Consider the following 19,044-nt stretch of genomic DNA (forward strand, 5'->3'; position numbering starts at 1 on the left):
CACACAGTTGAAAAATATATATTTATAGTTTTAAAAATATATAAATAAACCTTGTGCAATCTGCATAAATAATAGTAGAGCCTAAAAAGACTGTCACAGGGTCGTTCTCCCCAAGGGCTTCAAAGAGAACATTTATTAATATAAACTTTTTAGATACAAACGCTATCTACTATTTTAAGGTACCAGCTAGGGATGCTCCAATTGATTAGCCAGAAATCGATATTGGTTATAATCACATTTCATGACTCCATTGGTACTCGCTAATCTGGCCGATCTCATTAACCGATCACAATTGTTTGTTTATGAGTAGAACTGAAGAACTAAAATCTTTTTACATATCAAAACTGAATGTTCTGTGTTTTCAACAATATTGCAAGTACATTAAATTTTGTCTAGAAATATTAGGGGGGGTGGATTGTTTAACTTGAATATTTAATAATATAACTTATTGTAATATACATATTGTAATATGTAGTAGTTTATTCCAAATTTCATTGAGACATTTTGAATTCCTCTTTCATGATTTGCAAGGTTTCCAAATTGCTTTATTAGTTTTATCTATTTTGTTCTATAAAGTTGCTTCAGACCATGACATGTCCACACATGTAAATGGTTATAAGTGACATGTTTCAGGAATTAAATGCAGCATCTGTAATTTATTCTCTGAGGTAAGGCAAGATCTCAACCAAAGTATCATACTTGGACTGAAAATGTGCTTTATGCATAATAAAGCTTGAAGCATTAGAATCTGTACTCGGTATCGACCGATCACCATGACAAGGAATCAGTACTCTGTATCGGCTGCAAAAATCCTGATCGGAGCATCCCTAGTACCAGCTTTAGTCAAATTTGTGTATGATAATAGACATGCAAAATATTAAACTGTTTTCATTTTTTTTAAAGGAATAATAATTTATGCAGTCATTGTTTTGACAGCTAATATGCCGGTGATTTGATGCTTCGCAAAAGATGCAGACACCTTTACCAATATCAAAATGCTTTTTTGATGCAGAATTAGGTTAAACAGCCATTTATTCCTTAATACTTGAATAGGCCAACTATAATAAAAAATTTAAAAACGCTCAAAATGTAAAACTAAATAAATTGCTGAATACTCTTGACAGCCCATAAGTCACAGCGTATCATATTTAAGAAATCGTTTACTACGAATTTAATGTAATTTTGCTAATATGGGTAATTGAATATTAATAAGATGATCTTATTACGCTGCTGTGCCGTCAACCAATCGTTGCATTGCTGATCATAATTTCGAGGATTAATAGATCAGTCCTTCACAACACACGCAGACATCTCAGATCAGTTCATCCAGACATTTTAATCTAATTTGCAAACTTGTTTGAAGAACCAAATAAGCCAGAGATCAGTTATAAGGTTAAAAGATTCAGGATCTGTCAAATCATCTTTGATCAGATCACGTTTTTGGAGGACCACAAACACGGCATGGTTCGGATGTCTCCTTTGTCTGTCACATCCATTACAGGTCTTTCAGTCTCTGCTAATGAGCTGATGATCTGAATTAGGTGTTTGACTGAGGAGACATAAGCGAGGTACGAGGAGAGAACTCCAAAACATTATGTTTGTTTTCTTCACAGACCATAAAATCAAAAACTCAATAACAACGCTCAGTACAAACTTAAAAACCAATGCACAGCTGCAGTACAAACAGATGAATTTATGAAGCTGATCTTTTTGTCCCTACAATCAATGTCAATAAAAAACCAAAAAGAAAACTCACCCCAACCCCTACAAAAAAAAAAAAAAAAACACTGAAAAATAAAAGCACATCAGGCGTTAAAACAAACCGTGCAGTAGCAGGGGCACTTTAGCAATCAACAATCATCTACAATGATGACAGGTTTAGCAAAAAGTTTTCTTTTGGCAGCAAATCAATCAGATGGATGCTATGTTGGGACAAACTTACAAAAAAATCCAGACAAATTAATAAATAAAGCATGCAGCCATCTGTACCACTTTACGCTTTTAGTTTCTAGATAATTGTAACTACTCGTCAGTGCAAACACTAGCGTTTCATTATTCCGCTTCAAACAATCAACACCTTATTTGAAACCTTGTTTTAAAGTAATGGATGCCTGCGATCGCGCGTTCAAATAACAGACCATTAAAAATGCACTTTGACACAAAAAAGAGGTGTAAAAAAATAAAGCCAGCCAGTAACAATCTCATCAAATCTCTATACTTTACTTTCTTATAACCTTCATACTTGTCCAAATATCCTCGGTTAGTCATTAATCACCATATATTTAGTAGCAAAACTGTGACTAAGTTTATGAGCAATACATTCGTCATTCATCTAACCTAATAGATTCCTCTCTAATCACTCACTATTCGCAGAATCATCCATTCTCCTGCCAAAACAAAACCGCTAAGAATAGCAGAAAACTCACATCCAATACAAATCCTGAACAAAGATTTCCTTCACTGCGGCTATGATACACACTGACCCTTTATCCTTATCTACATCTTGTAACAGCACAGAAATCAGCGTAAACCTAAAGCTAGTGACTGTCTGGAGGGAAAACAGCTGCCCGTGGTTAACTTTTTCACCTTTTTACCACAATTATCACTAGAATTATGATGATTATAACGATAATGGAGAAATATCAAGTCAGTAAATAAAACGCAGTGATCATATCCTTCAACAATCATGATTTCAAGTATTAAAATATTAAGCATCAGATTTGCGTTGAGGGTCACAGGAGAAAAACCTCACATTCTGGCAAGGACTAATGGACATCTGTGACATAAAATCAGCATCTCGATGGGGGACAAATTGACCCCAACTGCCAGCAGAATTGGGGCATTGTTTAAGGAAAAGTGTGAAGTTTCTATTTCTCCATGTTGGTTGAGGGTTGTAAAAACACAGTGAAGGTAGAAATGCACTATTCACAAGTCTCACATTTTGTATATATACATAAAACACCATCATATTTCATTCACCACCTGTTTTTCTATCCTATTAAAAAAAAACGGTTTTCCAGTGAAACTAATCTAAGCACTAGAGCAGTTTTGTTTGGCTCTATGCTACCCTGAGAGGGACGTCTTCATATTGTTTGTGCAGTGGTTGTTTAGTGCGTGAGAAACAGCAGGTGGTGGATGTTTAGATAGCGGTACATTCTGAAAAGTAACCTTGAAGGATAGTAAGGGCTCAGACAGGGAGACAGGATGGGGTGTTAGCAGTCAGTGGAGATTTTGGCAGAAAGATCTTGGATGCGGTGAGCACTGCAGCTCTTGCAGAGAATGTGTCCATCCAGGGGGTAACAGCCTCTGCCCTCGCCCTCTGAAGACAGCAGGAGACCACATTCCTACAACACAACATGCAGCCTTTAAGAACATTTATTTTATAAGAGGCCATCTTATGCTTTGGATGTTTGATCTATATTTTGGTGTGTGTTGTTATGGCACCTATGAGCTGCACGGTGGAAATTATTCTAAAGGCCACTTCAGTTGCAGATACTGCAGTGCAAAAATAGCTTTTTTTGATAGTAACAGCCATATAGTGTGTTCTTATTGTAACTCAATTAAAGCAAAATTGACTGTTTTCAGACATTGGTCAGTTTTGGAATGTAGTGTGAGGGAAATTTACAGTTTGAACCCAAAATGACTAGTCTGTCTGATGTAGAAGAGCTGGAGTCAGAGATTCAATTAAAAGGAAAGTTTACTGAAGATGGTTTGCAGCTTCATCAGCAGAGGCCAGCTTCAACACTCACAAAGCAGTTCATAGGCCACTTTGCTTACAATCTCAAAACAACAATTGTACTCTTAAATAACTGCATCATATTGTACCACATTAGTATTTTAAGATGTTTTAACAAAAGCATTTTTGCAATCTCCTATTTCTTAAACGCAATGTTTCATTACCACCTTTCTGAACTTCATAGTAGTCAAGTCTACTAACAAAATAACTTCATTTAAATAATGACTTAATTGTACTGATGCAACACATTCCAGTGTGTTCCGAACAGAAAGTGTGCAAGCATCCTATCTTGGCTACAATAAGCCAAATGCAACTTCACAGTAAACAAAGCTAAAATCAAATTCATTCTCTGGAAGCTGGGCTAAATGAATAAACACTGTTATTGCACTCCTGACATGCGCCAGACTCTCAGGGCATACTCACACTTTGCTATCCACACCGTGCTCAGGCCCGTTTCCCGGATTGTTTGAGAAGTGTAAGTGCTCTGAATCAGGCCCAGGCATGGTTCACTTGGCCGGCCCTGGTCTGGTTGGAAGAGTTGTGCCAGAGTGCTGTTCAATTGGGCTTTGGCACGGTACGCTTGTAGTGCGAGTACAAAGCATGCCTGAGCCTAAAACTGAAGTCGAGACGTGACGTTTACGGGACTGTGTCATATGGATTTATTATTACTGTTCAACGATTGCAAACTGTCGTAGTTTTTTTAAAGACGCAAACACCTCACTGCCAACAGCTTCAATAGTGGCCGATCTGTTCGGCGAAATATTTGTCTGTGTCACTGCATCCCAAACAACTGTAAAACAATATAATTAAAGAAATCTCCACTGTGCATAGTGAAAGAGCTTACTAAACAGCGCATCATCAATGGCGTAAGCAAGCTCAGGCCTGAATGTAATGCGAGTGCGGGCCGTCAGAAGGACAAGTGTGCTTTGGACCGGTTCAAGGCAAATGTACATAGTGTGAGTACGCCCTCAGTCACCTCACAGAGATGAAATATTGATATAACTTGTTACCTAAATACCAAGATAGATCTAGTGTTTTTTTTTTTTTACAAAACTATTAATTCCAATTCATTATCATGCAAGAAGAGGGATTGAAAATCCTTTTCTTGTTCCCACTTTTTTAGGGGTTGAACACAATCTTAGCCTAATTCAACAAAGGTCAAACATAAGTAATCAAAACTCAGACAACTTTTAACAGAAATAAGACAGCAATCATTTTTTCCAATTAAACCTACAATATTTCCCAATTTCTACTTTACCAGAATTCTCAACTCACATCCATAGTCTATGTCAGGGGTCACCAACATGGTGCCTGTGGGCACCAGGTAGCCCGCCAGGTTCACATGAGTTGCCCGCGGGCCTGTTCTAAAAATAGCTCACCATAGCACCACATATGAGTAAGCTGCATCTAATATTTTTATAAATATTCTTTTTAAATAACACTTGCATTGGTGTAAACTTGAAAACTACTTTAAGTTATATATTTAAAAAAACTTTAAAAACAATTATAGACAAATGAAGTGTTGCATGTTGATATTTATCTAACTTAATATATTATTTTCTAACTTGTATATATTAATCATTGTTGACAACTACTGTGAGAAATCATTAACATGATCAATGTCTTCACACAGATGAATATTATTAATTATTAATAATAACATATAATGAAAAGTAAATTAAGAAAAATGTGTTATTTGATAACTGGTAGCCCTTCACACTAATCGGTACCCAAGAAGTAGCTCTCAGTGTCCAAAAGGTTGGTGACCCCTGGTCTATGTGCTATTAAACACAACTTCATGACCCTAAATGTAGAGTGTTCTTACACATTTAAATGAATATATTAAATTATGCCTTATCTATGTAAGTCTGTAGATTTCAATTACAATACATATGTTTACAGAGCAGTGTGTTTAGATAATAATTGTCTGAAATATAGTAATAATTTATGCCTAAAACATGATGAATATTGATTTTTTTCCCTGACTATTGAAGGTATTCTCTAAAATACTGAAAGATAAAGAGAGACATCTAAACTCCCCATACTAAAAATGTCTAATTGTCATAAATAAACAAACTAAATAAAAATAATACATTTAGAATCTGGCTTTATTGAAACTTTAGATTTTAGTAATTCAGTTCATATTTCACTACATTTGCATATTTAATTAAACATTACAATTTTAAAAACTCATTTACAGTGAAAGACAATCAAGTGTAAAGTATGGAAAATAGGGTGCTGCAGCATCTTAATTAAATCTATTTCGGAAAATATTTAATAAAGTTAAACAAAAAGCAGATTTATTAATATCCCTTATTAAGACGAAGATTTTCTGTCAAAGGTACACATGCATGCTGCACATGTAAAAACACATAAACTACTTTCAGATTTTCAGATATATGGTCTATATATGTACTTCAACAATAAATAAACTCATGTGTAAAAATCCTTACCTCACATACGTAACAGTTAACATGAAAACTGCGATCCAGTGCAACGATCCTCACCGTCTCTTCTTGCCCAGGCTCTGGCATTATGGGTTGACCACATACTGAGCAGCGAGGGGCAAACTTCCTGCTCAAACAGACACCAAAATGTTTTATCAAGTGAGTCAAAGCACAATTAGTGAAGAAAAACACCATGCCATTCCAATACCTGCTTTAGGTGATTTATAAATAAAAATAATAAAAAAAACATTTACACAATGTATTACCGTGGATCACAAAAACCAGGCATATGGGTATATTTTTGGGGGGTGGGCATGGGGGAAGATGTATGCATCATCACTGTCTTTTGAGCTATGCTTTGTTAAAAATTCAGGAAATCTGGAATATGATGATCTATCTAAATCTAAATATTGAGAACAGCAATGGAAATTTCAATAAATTAATAAAAAAATCTATATATAGTAGACAACATCTGAAGTGGTCTTAAAACTACAGAACAACACCCATTCTTGTCTTAGAAAATTTTTTATCTACTTTAAATGTTTACTAATGTATTTATCATAGGAAATGAAAAAAAAAAAGGTCTCCATTAAAGATGTCCTTTATGTAATAAAAATTATGTAATTGTAATTATCATTGGTATAAAGAAACATTTCAATATTTTTAACTCATACTAGGGCAGCAAGAATAATCGAAAAAAGATCACGATCTCGATTCAACCCTACGCACAATCTTAATTTTTCTACGATTCAGCCAATTATATTTTCAAGGTCAGGAGAGAAGCAAGGTAGTCGCTCAAATCTTAACAGCAACATTGACACCTTCAAATGGCGTTGTGAAAAAAAGTGTCACATACTGCATTTATAAGGTAAAATTCACCCAGAAATTTAATTTCTGTCTTCATGTAATGATGTATTGTCTTCATGTAATGTAGCTGTTTGTTTACTTCCGAGAACCATTGTTGCCAGATGTAGCTAACTGTTTTCAGCCTAAAACCAGCTGAAAACTAAAAAGCACTGCCCAACAATCTGTAGTCTTGTTGGGAGATCACAACTGTTGTAAGCGTTTATATGTGGAAAACGGGGGCTATGGCATCTCTTTGGGGGATCATAACAGGTTTATAAGTGAAGACCAGGGCTGGCGAGCACGCCGTTATAAAACCGCTCAATTTTACACTACCCGCTTATGTCATTTATTACAATCTGGCAACATTGCTGAGAACGCGTGTGTGCATATTATTATTGTTGTTTAACCATATGATTGAGAATTAACAATAATAATAGGCTATTCATATTAACCTTTATTTTACATTTACAGGATCGTGAGAGAATCATAATCTTGATTTTAAGCAAAAAAAAAAATTGTGATTCACATTTTTACCAGAATCATGCAGCAACTCATACAATGTACTTTGGCTATTCCCACAAACATACCCATGTAAGTTAAGTCTTGTTTTGTGGGTTCAAAGTCATATCTAGGAAGAGAAGAGGGCAAAAACCTGTGAAAGTCATCAATGCAGTGGATCTGAGATGTTGCATCCACAGTAAAAGGCACTCCATCCAGACAACAGCCGCAAACCACACAGGTGAAGCAGCGAGGGTGGTATGCCTTGCCCATGGCCCTCAGGATCCGGTCTAGGATGGGCTCAGAGCATTTTGAACAGCGCTCAAGTGTGCTCTGTGAAGAGAGACACAAAGAACAAATAAAATAAAAAAAAAGAAAGTGATTTTTTATGAATGCGAAATGTGCTACAGAAAGGAACTAAAAGCACTTAAAAAGGACCAAAAAACATACTATGTAGCAGTTCTCACAGTAGCTCTTCCTGTCTAATGCATAAAAGGGCTGGCCTCTGAGTCGGGCATGACAGGTGATACAGGTGAAACACTCCACATGAAACACCTGCTCCATGGCTATACAGCCGCTGCCATCTCCCAGAACATTATCCCCACAGCGAGCACATCGACCTGAGGGAAAAAAGATTGAGCCATGACCCTAATAAAATAAGCAGAAATGCATTACTGAAGATGTAAAACATGGGAGCATACCAAAATACTCCTCAGTAGGGGGGTGATTCATGTCATACACCAACTTCTTGGTGAGTCGATCTAACTCTTCCTCTGGATGCGGGGCTGACCCCTGCTGGCAGAACATGAAAGATTGTTCACTTTTAATCATACAGGACCTCTCTGTTTTTATTATGGAATTAAATTTTTATACCTCTCATACTAAGTATTCAAAAAAAAGTTATACTACTACTCAGCCATTCTGTGAATATGATCAGCTTACAATGGGGAAAAAAAATTTATTAAATTTTTCACACAATAAACACACCAAATTTTTTTTTACATCATATAAAAACATCAGCTTATAGTGTCATATTTTCTTACTTGAATTTTAGGCTCAATAGATATGCATTCTAACCGTGCGTTTACACCAAGATGTAATATAATGATCAGGTCAACTTTATTCATCTCATTCTTGATGTAAGAGCGGGCACAGCCATTGCAATTTTTTTTGGCTCAAGACTTCCAGTCTCATTCACTTCCATTCATTTATAGACGCTAAAAAAGCTTGTTTTGCTGCTTGGTGATGCAACTGACTATTTCTTATTATATTACTCTACTTTTTATGTATATTCATGAACATATTTGTTTGAAGAGCAAGTAGTTTGATTGTTTTCTGCTGTTTTTTTATTCCTAGTCATTTCTCCCATAGGCAACCGAATCAGAAGTTCTAAAACAATTGCAAAAACTAGTGCACTTTAACATTGTAGAATAAGGTCAATAGCAATGAGCTCTGACGAGCTTCGGTGGCAATCGGAATGTACTAGTCCACCACTTAAGATGATTCCAGAGAACAAAGTACAACAATCTTTGGATCTAATCACGTTTCCCAGTTTGTAAAGTAGGATACGTACAAATTTATGTTAACGTGAAGACCAAGGCTAGAAAACATCTCCTATAAACAGCAAGTTAAAGTTAGACTGGCACTTAAACATGAACACAAAAGCTTCAGTACACAAACAGCTTTCAATTCGTTTATTTGGGTAGAAAACAGAGTGCAAATCGTCAGAGTGCAACAGCAGGGCAACCGAAGTGAATGATGCTCTCGCAGGCAGTGCTGTGAACACACAACATTGTTAGCAGGGCGTACAGAGCAAATTTATCATGATCATGATTTTTGTGTTGAGAGGTGCATCTTTTGAATGGTTTACTAATGCTGTGTTCAAACCAGACGCGGCACGCGCGGATAGATCACGCTATTTGGACGTAAATATATGCGTGAACATTCCGAGTTTACTCGATTCATTCGCGCGTCAAATCCGCTTCATTCGTGCGTCAAATTCTCTACACAACAGCTCCTCATTGGTTAAAATGTTCAAAAGTTTTGGCTCAAAAGTTCAGACTTTCCAGCTCAATTCCTCGTCAAAAACGAATTGCATAATTTGTGTCACCTCATTCTCGCATATCGTGCCGCAGGATGTCTATTCGCGTCTTTGCATTTACATAACATGTAAATCACTCATACTTAACAGTTTTTCCGTGTGTGGTGTGAACGTAGCATAATGGCTGCAAGCGTTTTGTCCGCTACTTACACACCCTGCAAGCCTAATGTTTTAATCGTCTGCTGCGATTTGCGTTTTGGTCGTTGAATGATATGGACCTGAAGTTGAAAAAGTAGACTCTGAGAGAAAAAAAAGCACGCTACAAAAGATCTCCAATTAAATGAAAGCACTGGCTGTTGAGGTGACAGCAGTGTTTGTGTTATCAAGACAACTGTAAGGACTTTTAAAGATGGAAAAGACACTGGTCGTTGTTTTGAGTTATCTGGAGCTGTATGACTTTAAAAATCATGAATATCACAATATTACTAAACATTACAATTAAAACAATATTAACAGCAATGCTCGCGCACAATACGCAGCTTAAGAGCCGGCTGTAACAGCACACTTATTGCTTTTTCTTGCCTCGCATTCTCAGAATGGAAAAGTGCGTTTGATGATGCCCCTAATAGGCTTCATCACACATTGAATGTTTTTGGACTCTCAACACGCTCAAGGCTTGTTTTTTTGCCAAGTAAGATACAGACTCAATGCTTCTGTCATTCCCTATGCACATTTATGTCTTACCTTGCTGGACTGATATGCTGACACTTGGTCTTGGCTCTTCTTCACTGGCGGCCCCTGGCTTGCTCTCCCTCCTACCATATTTCCAGACCCCCCTTTATAGGCGGCTGGATCTCCATGTGGCTCTTGGGCAGGAGGAGGTGGCGGAGGGTACCAGCCCTGTCCCTGCTGCTCATAATGCGGTCTGATGTGGTCTTGTTGAGGGGGGCGAGATGGATGCTGGCGAGGCGGTGGTGGGGTGTAAGCCTGCTCCGCCTGTCGTCCGCTTTGAGAATATGTGACCGGCTGAGCGGTTTTCACTTGGACGGTGAAGCGTGGGCCGGTTGGGGTGGAGGCAGTGGTGTAGGAGGCAGGCACTGGCTGTGGGTAGGGTTTGTGGACGGAGGAGTAGACATAGTCCTGTTGAGGTGTAGAGGTGTAAGGCGGAGCGGGGTGGTACTGATTTTGAAGGGGAGGAGGGTAGACCATTGAGGGCCTGCCTGGTGGTTGAGCCCCCATCTGGCTGGGAGGGTTATAGCGGTCCATAGGGAGGTGCTTGCTGTAAGGCACATTGTCATACAACTGCTGGGAAAAAAGTAGACAGGATTTTTTTAACACAAGGATGTAATTTATGAATTAGCAAACAAAAGCAGAACTAATTAAAATGTGAAAATGCCACAATATCAATCATTCCCTGTACATTGGCATTTCCTACTCAACTTTTGCCTTTATTTCAAGTATAAAGGAGGTAATAAGCAATTTAAAAAAATCAGTCAGTCTGCAGATTTTGAAATTGAGATTCAGAATTGAAATATTTTACAGAAAAAAAAACACAAAAACACACACTTCATAAACACATAAACATGAATACATAAAAATTTAATGTCACATCATGTACGTTTTTTTTCATCAAAATATCCCCAAAAAATAGAACAAATTAGATATTTTGTTAACTTTTTTGCGTACTTACATTATGCCAAGTGTTTTAAAGAATGCTCAAATATGGAGAAATAAGTTTCAAATGAAATTATTTCTCCAGTCATTATTGCTTTTATTACTATTACCATTATTAATAATAATAATAACAATAATAATGAATATTAGAGTGATTCATGAAGGATCATGTGACATGTCAGCATAGATGTGTTTTACCTGTGTGCTTGAGCTCTGAGGGTGGCTGTCCAGGTCTGCCAGCATGCATGTAAGAGAGTCTATATCTGCATCAATAGTAGAGATGTGCTTCTCTGATCCCCGATTCTGAGTAAACAACAGCCACAAACAATACACACTTCATTGTACGTTTGAGATGCTTACTGATAAAAGGTGTGGGAATGTGTTTCTTTCTTTTTTTTAAATAATAAGAGGTCAATAAAGAAAATTCAGTCATCCTTTAGTACTCTATGGTCACGTTTACACTGTCAGGTCTTGATGTTCAGTTTAGAGTTGTTGTCTATATCTGATTGTTTTGCCTGTCCGTTCACACCAAAGGTGTCCAAACTCGGTCCTGGAGGGTCGATGTCCTGGAGAGTTTAGCTCCAACGCTAGTCAAACACACCTGAACCAGCTAATTAATCTCCTATTAGATATACTAGAAACTTCCTGACAGGTGTTTTGAAGCAAGTTGGAGCTAAACTTAGCAGGACACCTGCCCTCTAGGACCGAGTTTGGACACCCCTGGTTTATAAGTTCTTTTAATTGTGACCCACATTCGATTCATGTTTACACTTGCCATACAATTTATGACGTCACGCATGTGTAAAGGTCGGTTCAAGCATCTGCGCCACACTAGCCACGATGGAAGAAATCATCTTGCTTTTAGCTCTACGAAATATGCGAAGTTTGCCCAACTTTAAAATAATTTTGAGGCAGAGGAGAAGGAGGGAAAGGGTAACCATTGCAGCTTGTGGCTATGGTTTATGTGCGGTGTCCTCCAAAATTCAGAGGATTTTGTGGGTACGAGAAAGATGTCAGGTCTGGTCTGAGCAAATTGTGCCTGTTTATTTCCAATTACACTGGCTTCCTGTTTAATCAAGGATTGATTTGAAGACCTTGATTTTAACTTTCAAAGCAGTACATGGATTAGCACCTAGTTACATCTGCGACCTGGTGACCCTCACTACCCCAGCCCGCAGTCTTCGTTCTGCATCGGGGCTTACTTTGCATCAACCACGGTGTAAACTCAAGACCATGGGTTGGAGGGCTTTTCACACAGGGCGCCTAAGCTATGGAATAAACTCCCTATCAACCTTAGGAATGCTGCCTCTCTGAATTGTTTTAAAAAACTTCTTAAGACTCATCTTTTTAGCATTGCTTTTAATTTAGGATGATTATTTTGTTTAACTTTTTTATCCTATGGTCCATATTTATATTGTTGTGCTGTTTTGCTTGTATTGTTTTAGTATTTTGCCTTTAGCGCTTTGAGTATAAGAAAAGCGCATTACAAATAAAATGTATTATTATTATTAAATATGAAGGAGGCCTGAAACCGATCTCTGAATATCCGAATGCATGGATTTTTTCGTGAGATTTTTTTCATGAGATCTGAACTCTCACATACAGTATGAGCAAAATAAATCAGAATTGGGTAACTTTTCACTGGCAGTGTAAAGAGGGCCTATGACTGCCCTGTATGAAACACTAACTTTTATGCCTTTAACAAAGTATCTTAGGTCCTCAATTGACTTCCATGATTCAAACAACCAAATGCTACAGAAGTCAATGGGAAATGAAACCACTTGGTTACCAATATTTATCAAAATATCTTTGTGAGCTTAGAAAAAAAATCATACAGGAGTAAATGAGGGCACAATTGTCATTAAATTTTTTTATTAGGATTTTTTGTAAATTGTAAATCTAAAAAGACGTGCTCACATTTGCATGCTCAATAATAATAATAATAATAAAAATATAAAATAAATACTAGTAAATAATAGTAATACATTCATACTTGTTTCACTTAGAACTTGCACTAACAACCAAAGCTAAAGGAAAGATATTTTATTAGATTTTATTTTAAAGTGTCTCAGTCCAATAGTTTGGTGTGGATCAAGGTTCAAATGGCAGTGCTCATACTTATTTAAATGAATGGCATAGTGGATAACATAGCAATCAAACCAGAAGACCATTTTAATCAAACCAAACCTTTAACACACCCTAAGTCTTCTAGAAAGTGTAATAAAGAGCATGAGTTATGACATTGTTTAAGAGAATGACTTACAATCTGAAGCATATTTACACTACACAACAAGTCCTGCTCATGCACTAGAATTAATTATAAATGAATGTGTGGGTATCACTGACATGGAGTTCATGGCTGGTCATGCGGGGGTTCCAGGTGTGGTGGTCTTCTTTGGGCCCTGGGGCATAGTATCGGTCTCCTAACTGGGGGGTCAACTGATGATATGTGGCAGACCCTGAGCGATCATCTGGATGCTGGTGTTGCATGGCTCCACCTAAGCATACACACACTGGTAAAGTTACAAAGCACAGACTGACAATATTCATGCCTTATTTTTAAACACACACAACAGATCATACAGTCAGTTCAAACCAATAATTTCTAACCATGTTTAAAAATAAATACATTAAAACCGCATAATGCTTATGTTTTGTTAATTATGTTATGTTTGAAGCTATGCTAGCTTTTTACCAAGTCAAAATAACATGAGAGTTTTTATGTAATGTAATGTGTATTTATATAGCGCATTTATTGTGTATGGCCATACACCCAAAGCGCTTTACAATCATGAGGGGGGTCTCTCCACACCACCACCAGTGTGCAGCATCCACTTGGATGATGCGACGGCTGCCACAGGACATCGGCGCCAGTGCGCTCACCACACACCAGCTATTGGTGGAGTGGAGAGACAGTGATCGAGCCAATTCGATGGAAGGGGATGATTGGGAGGCCATGATCGTAAGGGCCGATATAGGGACTTTGGCCAGGACACCGGGGTTACACCCCTGCTCTTTCACGAGAAGTGCCATGGGATTTTTAATGACCACAGAGAGTCAGGACCTCAGTTTAACGTCTCATTCGAAAGAAGTCTAAACAAATCAAATGAGCGGTTTGATCAAACACTTGGATTTGAATTAGCTTGCTCAACCATTAAAAGAGAAATAACACAATAAAAAGATAATCATGAATAACCAAATATGATTAGGGCTGTATGATATTTGTACTGTAGTGCAGAAAGAATCAAAGAATCCAATCACACATGAATTAAATCTTTATCTGAATTGATTATTATGTCAGAATGTGTCTCGCTTTCAATGAATAAATAAAAAGGATTGTACACCAAACCACAACATGGACTAGTGTCTGTAAATATTAAAATGCAAAAACACTGTTTAAATATGAAGTCTGAAAGCTATGCTTATCTCTTTGTGACAAAGCGAAGTGGTTTCATTTACTACATAGACAATCATGTGTAACATCAGTCTCACTATATGAGAACATGAAACTTTGACTCACTTCATGAGCATTTTACCATTTTATTTGAGATAAGCCGTTGTTATTTCATACACATAAAAACTCAAATGTCTTCAACATAATATGTGAATATGAAAGTTTAGGAAAGTTGTGGTTCTGTTGGGTTATGGGCATTTTTGTTTTGGAGCATTCAAATATCAACAAGAGTAAAGTACGATTCACCACACTTCAGTTCAGTTCAGTTCTGCTCAGCTCAGTTTGCATTTCTAGGGCTACAGATTAACTTTTTGGACTGGCAAGCCATTATTTTCTTAGGTGCACGAGCACAAAACTTAAGTTCACTCAAATTTTGACCGCACTGCATTTAACACCAGTTTTACAAGTTCGCTTTTCTTTATTGCAATTCGTATAGGCAATATTGAATTGTAAATTAATAACTAACAAACTGGTCAACATGAACTTCTTTATTTAAAGAACAATTCTACAAGAAAGGTAACTTACTGTACTACTGCCCTTCACTATCTCCGACTGGTTTAACCACGACATGGGCTTAATGTGTGTCTGCTAAACCAGTAACGAAGAGTAGTAAAAAGTAAAAGTGAAAAACTTTTTCATTCCAGGACATACCATCCCACCACTCAGCTGCAATTCCAACAAGACGAACATCTGAACCTCTTCTACTGACCCCAATTGCAGTAATGTCAGGTTTTTATTTTTTTTCTGGTGATGCCATAAAAATGGTTTAGTCATGTGAACCAAAAATACATCAGTGACAGCTGCTAACTATTTAAATATAGCGAGTTTGGTATTTTGGTGTCTCGTGTCAAAAATTCAATGATGCTCGTAGTGACGATTCTCTCAGACTATTTGTGATCAGCAGTTCGTGTACGTTATGTTACGATAATGGTTTGTCTTGCTTGGTATCAGGTAAAAGGTACAGACAAAGTCCCTTTAAGACAAGTCAATTCACTCGGCTATGCTAGGGCATTCTGTCTGAATAGGGAAAGCATCAAATTCTTTAAAATTGTTTGCCAAGCTTACGATTGCATTAAATGTTTGGAATCACTAATAAAACAAAACAACAACTGCCTCATAAGTTTTGTTTCTAAACGTCAAACAAAATCAGAATATTTTCAAGTCGCTCAAGCTGATGCGCATGCACACTCAAAAGGAAAGTGATCACCAACACCAAGCTCATTTATGGCCGTTCTACACATTATCATCCTATGGATAATGCTTCATTTGATTGCGCTGCTCTTCTGAAATAGTTCACAACTTGGTCTTGATGGGGAATCTCCTCCAGAAATGACAGCAACTCTTTGTTTACTAGTTTGTGGGCGTTTGAGAAGTTGCTGTCATGTGATGTGCATTTGACAGGACGGACTGTACCTCGTATATGTTTCATAAAGATTACAATACAGATTCATACAAATGTCAGGCTTAATTTGGATGTATTTTTTACATCTGTGAAGCAAGTATTGGTTGAGATTCCAGTGTTTGTTGACCACCAAACTGTTGTAAAAGCACACATCTGGTCTGAGCTTTTCCCAGGAGAATCGTCAGTTCATAGCAATCGATGATTGGCTCCTATACTAGAAGGTGAGGCTTAATTCACCATATTGACCGTTACACTTTTCCCCATTCAAAACTATACGAGTAACACATCTTGTGTGTTCTATAGTCTTTGGTACACAACACTGTGGAAAAGCCAACAAAATTAAGCAAAACTGAATCATGACGCTGTACCATCGAGTAGACAAGAGCTTTTAATAGCCACATTGTTTGAATAAATGTTCATTTCTGTTTTCATTTATAAAATACTGATATTCTGTCTTCACTAATTTTAAAATGAAGAATATTATCATTCAGAGCATTCATTTACAGAAAATGAGATTAGCTCAAGATAAATTATTCCAGCTTTCTAGTTTTAGGATTTAAACTAATCTGACAAGTTTTTTATCACTAGGATTTAATTTAAACATTAAAATGAAATGTATAAAAAAAAATAAAAATAAAAATAGAGTAAAAAATGAATTTAATTTTTAAAAAAAAGTAACAGTACATAGGGATCAACATGACGTTTAAACAACAAGTTTAGCAGTTCTTACCTGAAGGTCCAGTAGCCATATATCTAATGGGCATGCCATTTCCTCCCGTTCCACCATTCTGGTCATACATGTTATATTTGGGCCTCTGCTCGGGCAGGCCTTTCTTTGGAGGTCTGTAGAGAGCGGGGCCAGAGTGTGACATTGGTGCTGTGTCTCTGTCTGGGCTACCCAGGGTCCTTGGAGGCAGCCAGGTGGGACCAGACATATCAGACTTCTACAAGAACAACACACAATATAAACCATGGCACCATTGTGAAACTTTGTAGGTTTAAAGTCACTTATTTGAGTATTTTAAATATGATTAGATGTAATGTATAACACAACAATCCCTAAGAGTTCAGGCTCTATAGAAGTGCTGCCCAAGCTTGTATAAAATGCATAACTGTAACTACACAAAACAGACTGATGCTTTATGCTTTGTCTCCAGTGGCAACGCATGGTTTCCATGATAACAATAGGCACCAAGTTAAAAAGCAGGAAAAGGGAACCATTCTCAGCCGAAAGGGGAATTCCAGGGTTCCTCAGTCAAACAGCATTTCTCTCTCTCTCACACACATACAAAACAAACATACAATTCCCACAGGTGCACAACATTTGCAATGTATTCGTTCCGCTCTCGAGTCTCCCATAGGTACAATAGGCATTGTCCACAACACTTAATCCACAATACTTTATCTACAGAGCCTGTCCATGAAAATAAGATAGGAAGTGTTGTGTAATATACAACTTTTCATTTGTGCCATCAGGTGTTCGCCAGACAATGTGCTTGTGTATCCAAGTGCTGACGAGTGCTTGTTATTATAAGCTTATGAAAACAAACCTCACAACAATATAAGATGCTGTAAACACAATAGTATTTTACAAAAGTATTAGAAAACAAACAAGTCCTCTGAGAATCTAGCTTAAGATGGCTGTCTAGTAATCTGCTGGTTGAGCAGTTAACATGCCCAAATATAGAGTTTAGCCACATTAGTAGAACTAACTAGTAGCTGGTTCGTATTGAGGTAAAGTTGGTTTTATTTTCACACATTTGCACTTTCCTCTGAATAATTTAATTTCACAAAAACATCTTTTGCAAATTCTAAATAGGGAAATTATATTAACACAAATGATCTCAAAGTAAAACATTGTTTACAGTCAAATAAATAGTGCTAATGTTATTTTCAAATCATACTTACATGTGTTTCAGGCCGAATATTCAAAGTGGCATGGTAAACTATATAGGGAGCATGTCACAAGTTGTCACTGGACAATTGTGTTAATATAAAACCAACTTCACCTCAATATGGTTTGTTTGTTAATGGTCGAAAGTAGTCTAGCACAACCAAATCACCAACAACAGTATTTTGTAAAGCATTACATAACGAAGAAGTCTTTTGAAATTGTACTTGAAAAGCCAGAATAAAGGGACAGTTCACCAAAAACTGAAAATTCTGTCATCTTTTACTCACCCTTCACTTGTCACAAACCTGTTTGAGACGGAGTAAATACAGTATAGATACATATACAGTATGCGAAGTGGAGTTTTTTTATAAACTAATTTCGAGAGGATCGCATGCTTATGATTGCTTGCGGCTGGTCCCTCATTATCCAATTTATGATTCACCAATCAGATAATTCCTAAGCCACTATAAAATACCCTAAGTTCCATATCACAGCCACCTTTGTTTTTGAGGATCCCCCCTTCCACCCCTACTCCTCCTCCTTTCCTAGATGGCTGACACGGTGGCCCAGTGGTTAGCACTGTTGCCTCACAGCAAGAACATCTTTGGTTGTAGTCCTTACCAAGCCAGTCGACGTTTCAGTGCGGAGTTTACATGTTCTCTCCATGCTCACGTGGGTTTACCCCCAGGTTCCCAGAGTTCGTCCCACCGTCCAAAAACACAACTTAAGTTAATTGACTAATCCAAATCAGCATTATAGACATGCTCCTAGTAAGTAGTTATCTCTTAAGAGCAATCACTATCTGTTCATTAGCTTCTACAGCAGGGGAGTTCTCGAGATCAACCTGAGCTCAAACTCCCCTCTCGCCTTGCAAACAGGAGGGAGCCCCGGACTTGACGATCTTTTGAGCTCATGGCTCTCCCCCAGGACAGCATGCCAAACTAGCTTTATAATTAATCATCAGCTAAGTGTGAACTAGGGCTGCACGATATTGGAAAAAATTGACATTGCGATATTTTTTCCCCTGCGATATATATTGCGATATTATATAT

At 37.3% G+C, this 19,044-nt stretch overlaps 1 protein-coding gene across 50 annotated transcripts in view; it reads right to left on the reverse strand.

Moving 5' to 3' along the window:
- Window positions 1-1,673: 1,673 nt before the first annotated feature.
- trip6 (thyroid hormone receptor interactor 6) overlaps window positions 1,674-19,044 on the reverse strand; it is a 72,871-nt gene continuing 55,500 nt past the window's right edge. For 17 of the 50 annotated variants that reach the window (XM_073908313.1, XM_073908310.1, XM_073908311.1 and 14 more), the window contains 9 exons: window positions 16,829-17,042; window positions 13,589-13,740; window positions 11,441-11,545; window positions 10,313-10,870; window positions 8,229-8,319; window positions 7,978-8,147; window positions 7,682-7,860; window positions 6,190-6,310; window positions 1,674-3,344 (listed from right to left, as the gene is read on the reverse strand). In XM_073908313.1, coding sequence (XP_073764414.1) covers window positions 3,213-3,344; window positions 6,190-6,310; window positions 7,682-7,860; window positions 7,978-8,147; window positions 8,229-8,319; window positions 10,313-10,870; window positions 11,441-11,545; window positions 13,589-13,740; window positions 16,829-17,033 — 1,713 coding nt within the window. In that variant the 5' untranslated portion in view covers window positions 17,034-17,042 and the 3' untranslated portion in view covers window positions 1,674-3,212. Of the gene's footprint in view, window positions 3,345-6,189; window positions 6,311-7,681; window positions 7,861-7,977; window positions 8,148-8,228; window positions 8,323-10,312; window positions 10,874-11,440; window positions 11,546-13,588; window positions 13,741-16,828; window positions 17,043-19,044 lie in introns of all 50 variants that reach the window. The other 33 variants (XM_073908285.1, XM_073908284.1, XM_073908279.1 and 30 more) reach the window with 3 other exon arrangements.

The sequence above is a fragment of the Danio rerio genome, chromosome 7, assembly GCF_049306965.1.
Source record: "Danio rerio strain Tuebingen ecotype United States chromosome 7, GRCz12tu, whole genome shotgun sequence".
NCBI lineage: Eukaryota > Metazoa > Chordata > Actinopteri > Cypriniformes > Danionidae > Danio > Danio rerio.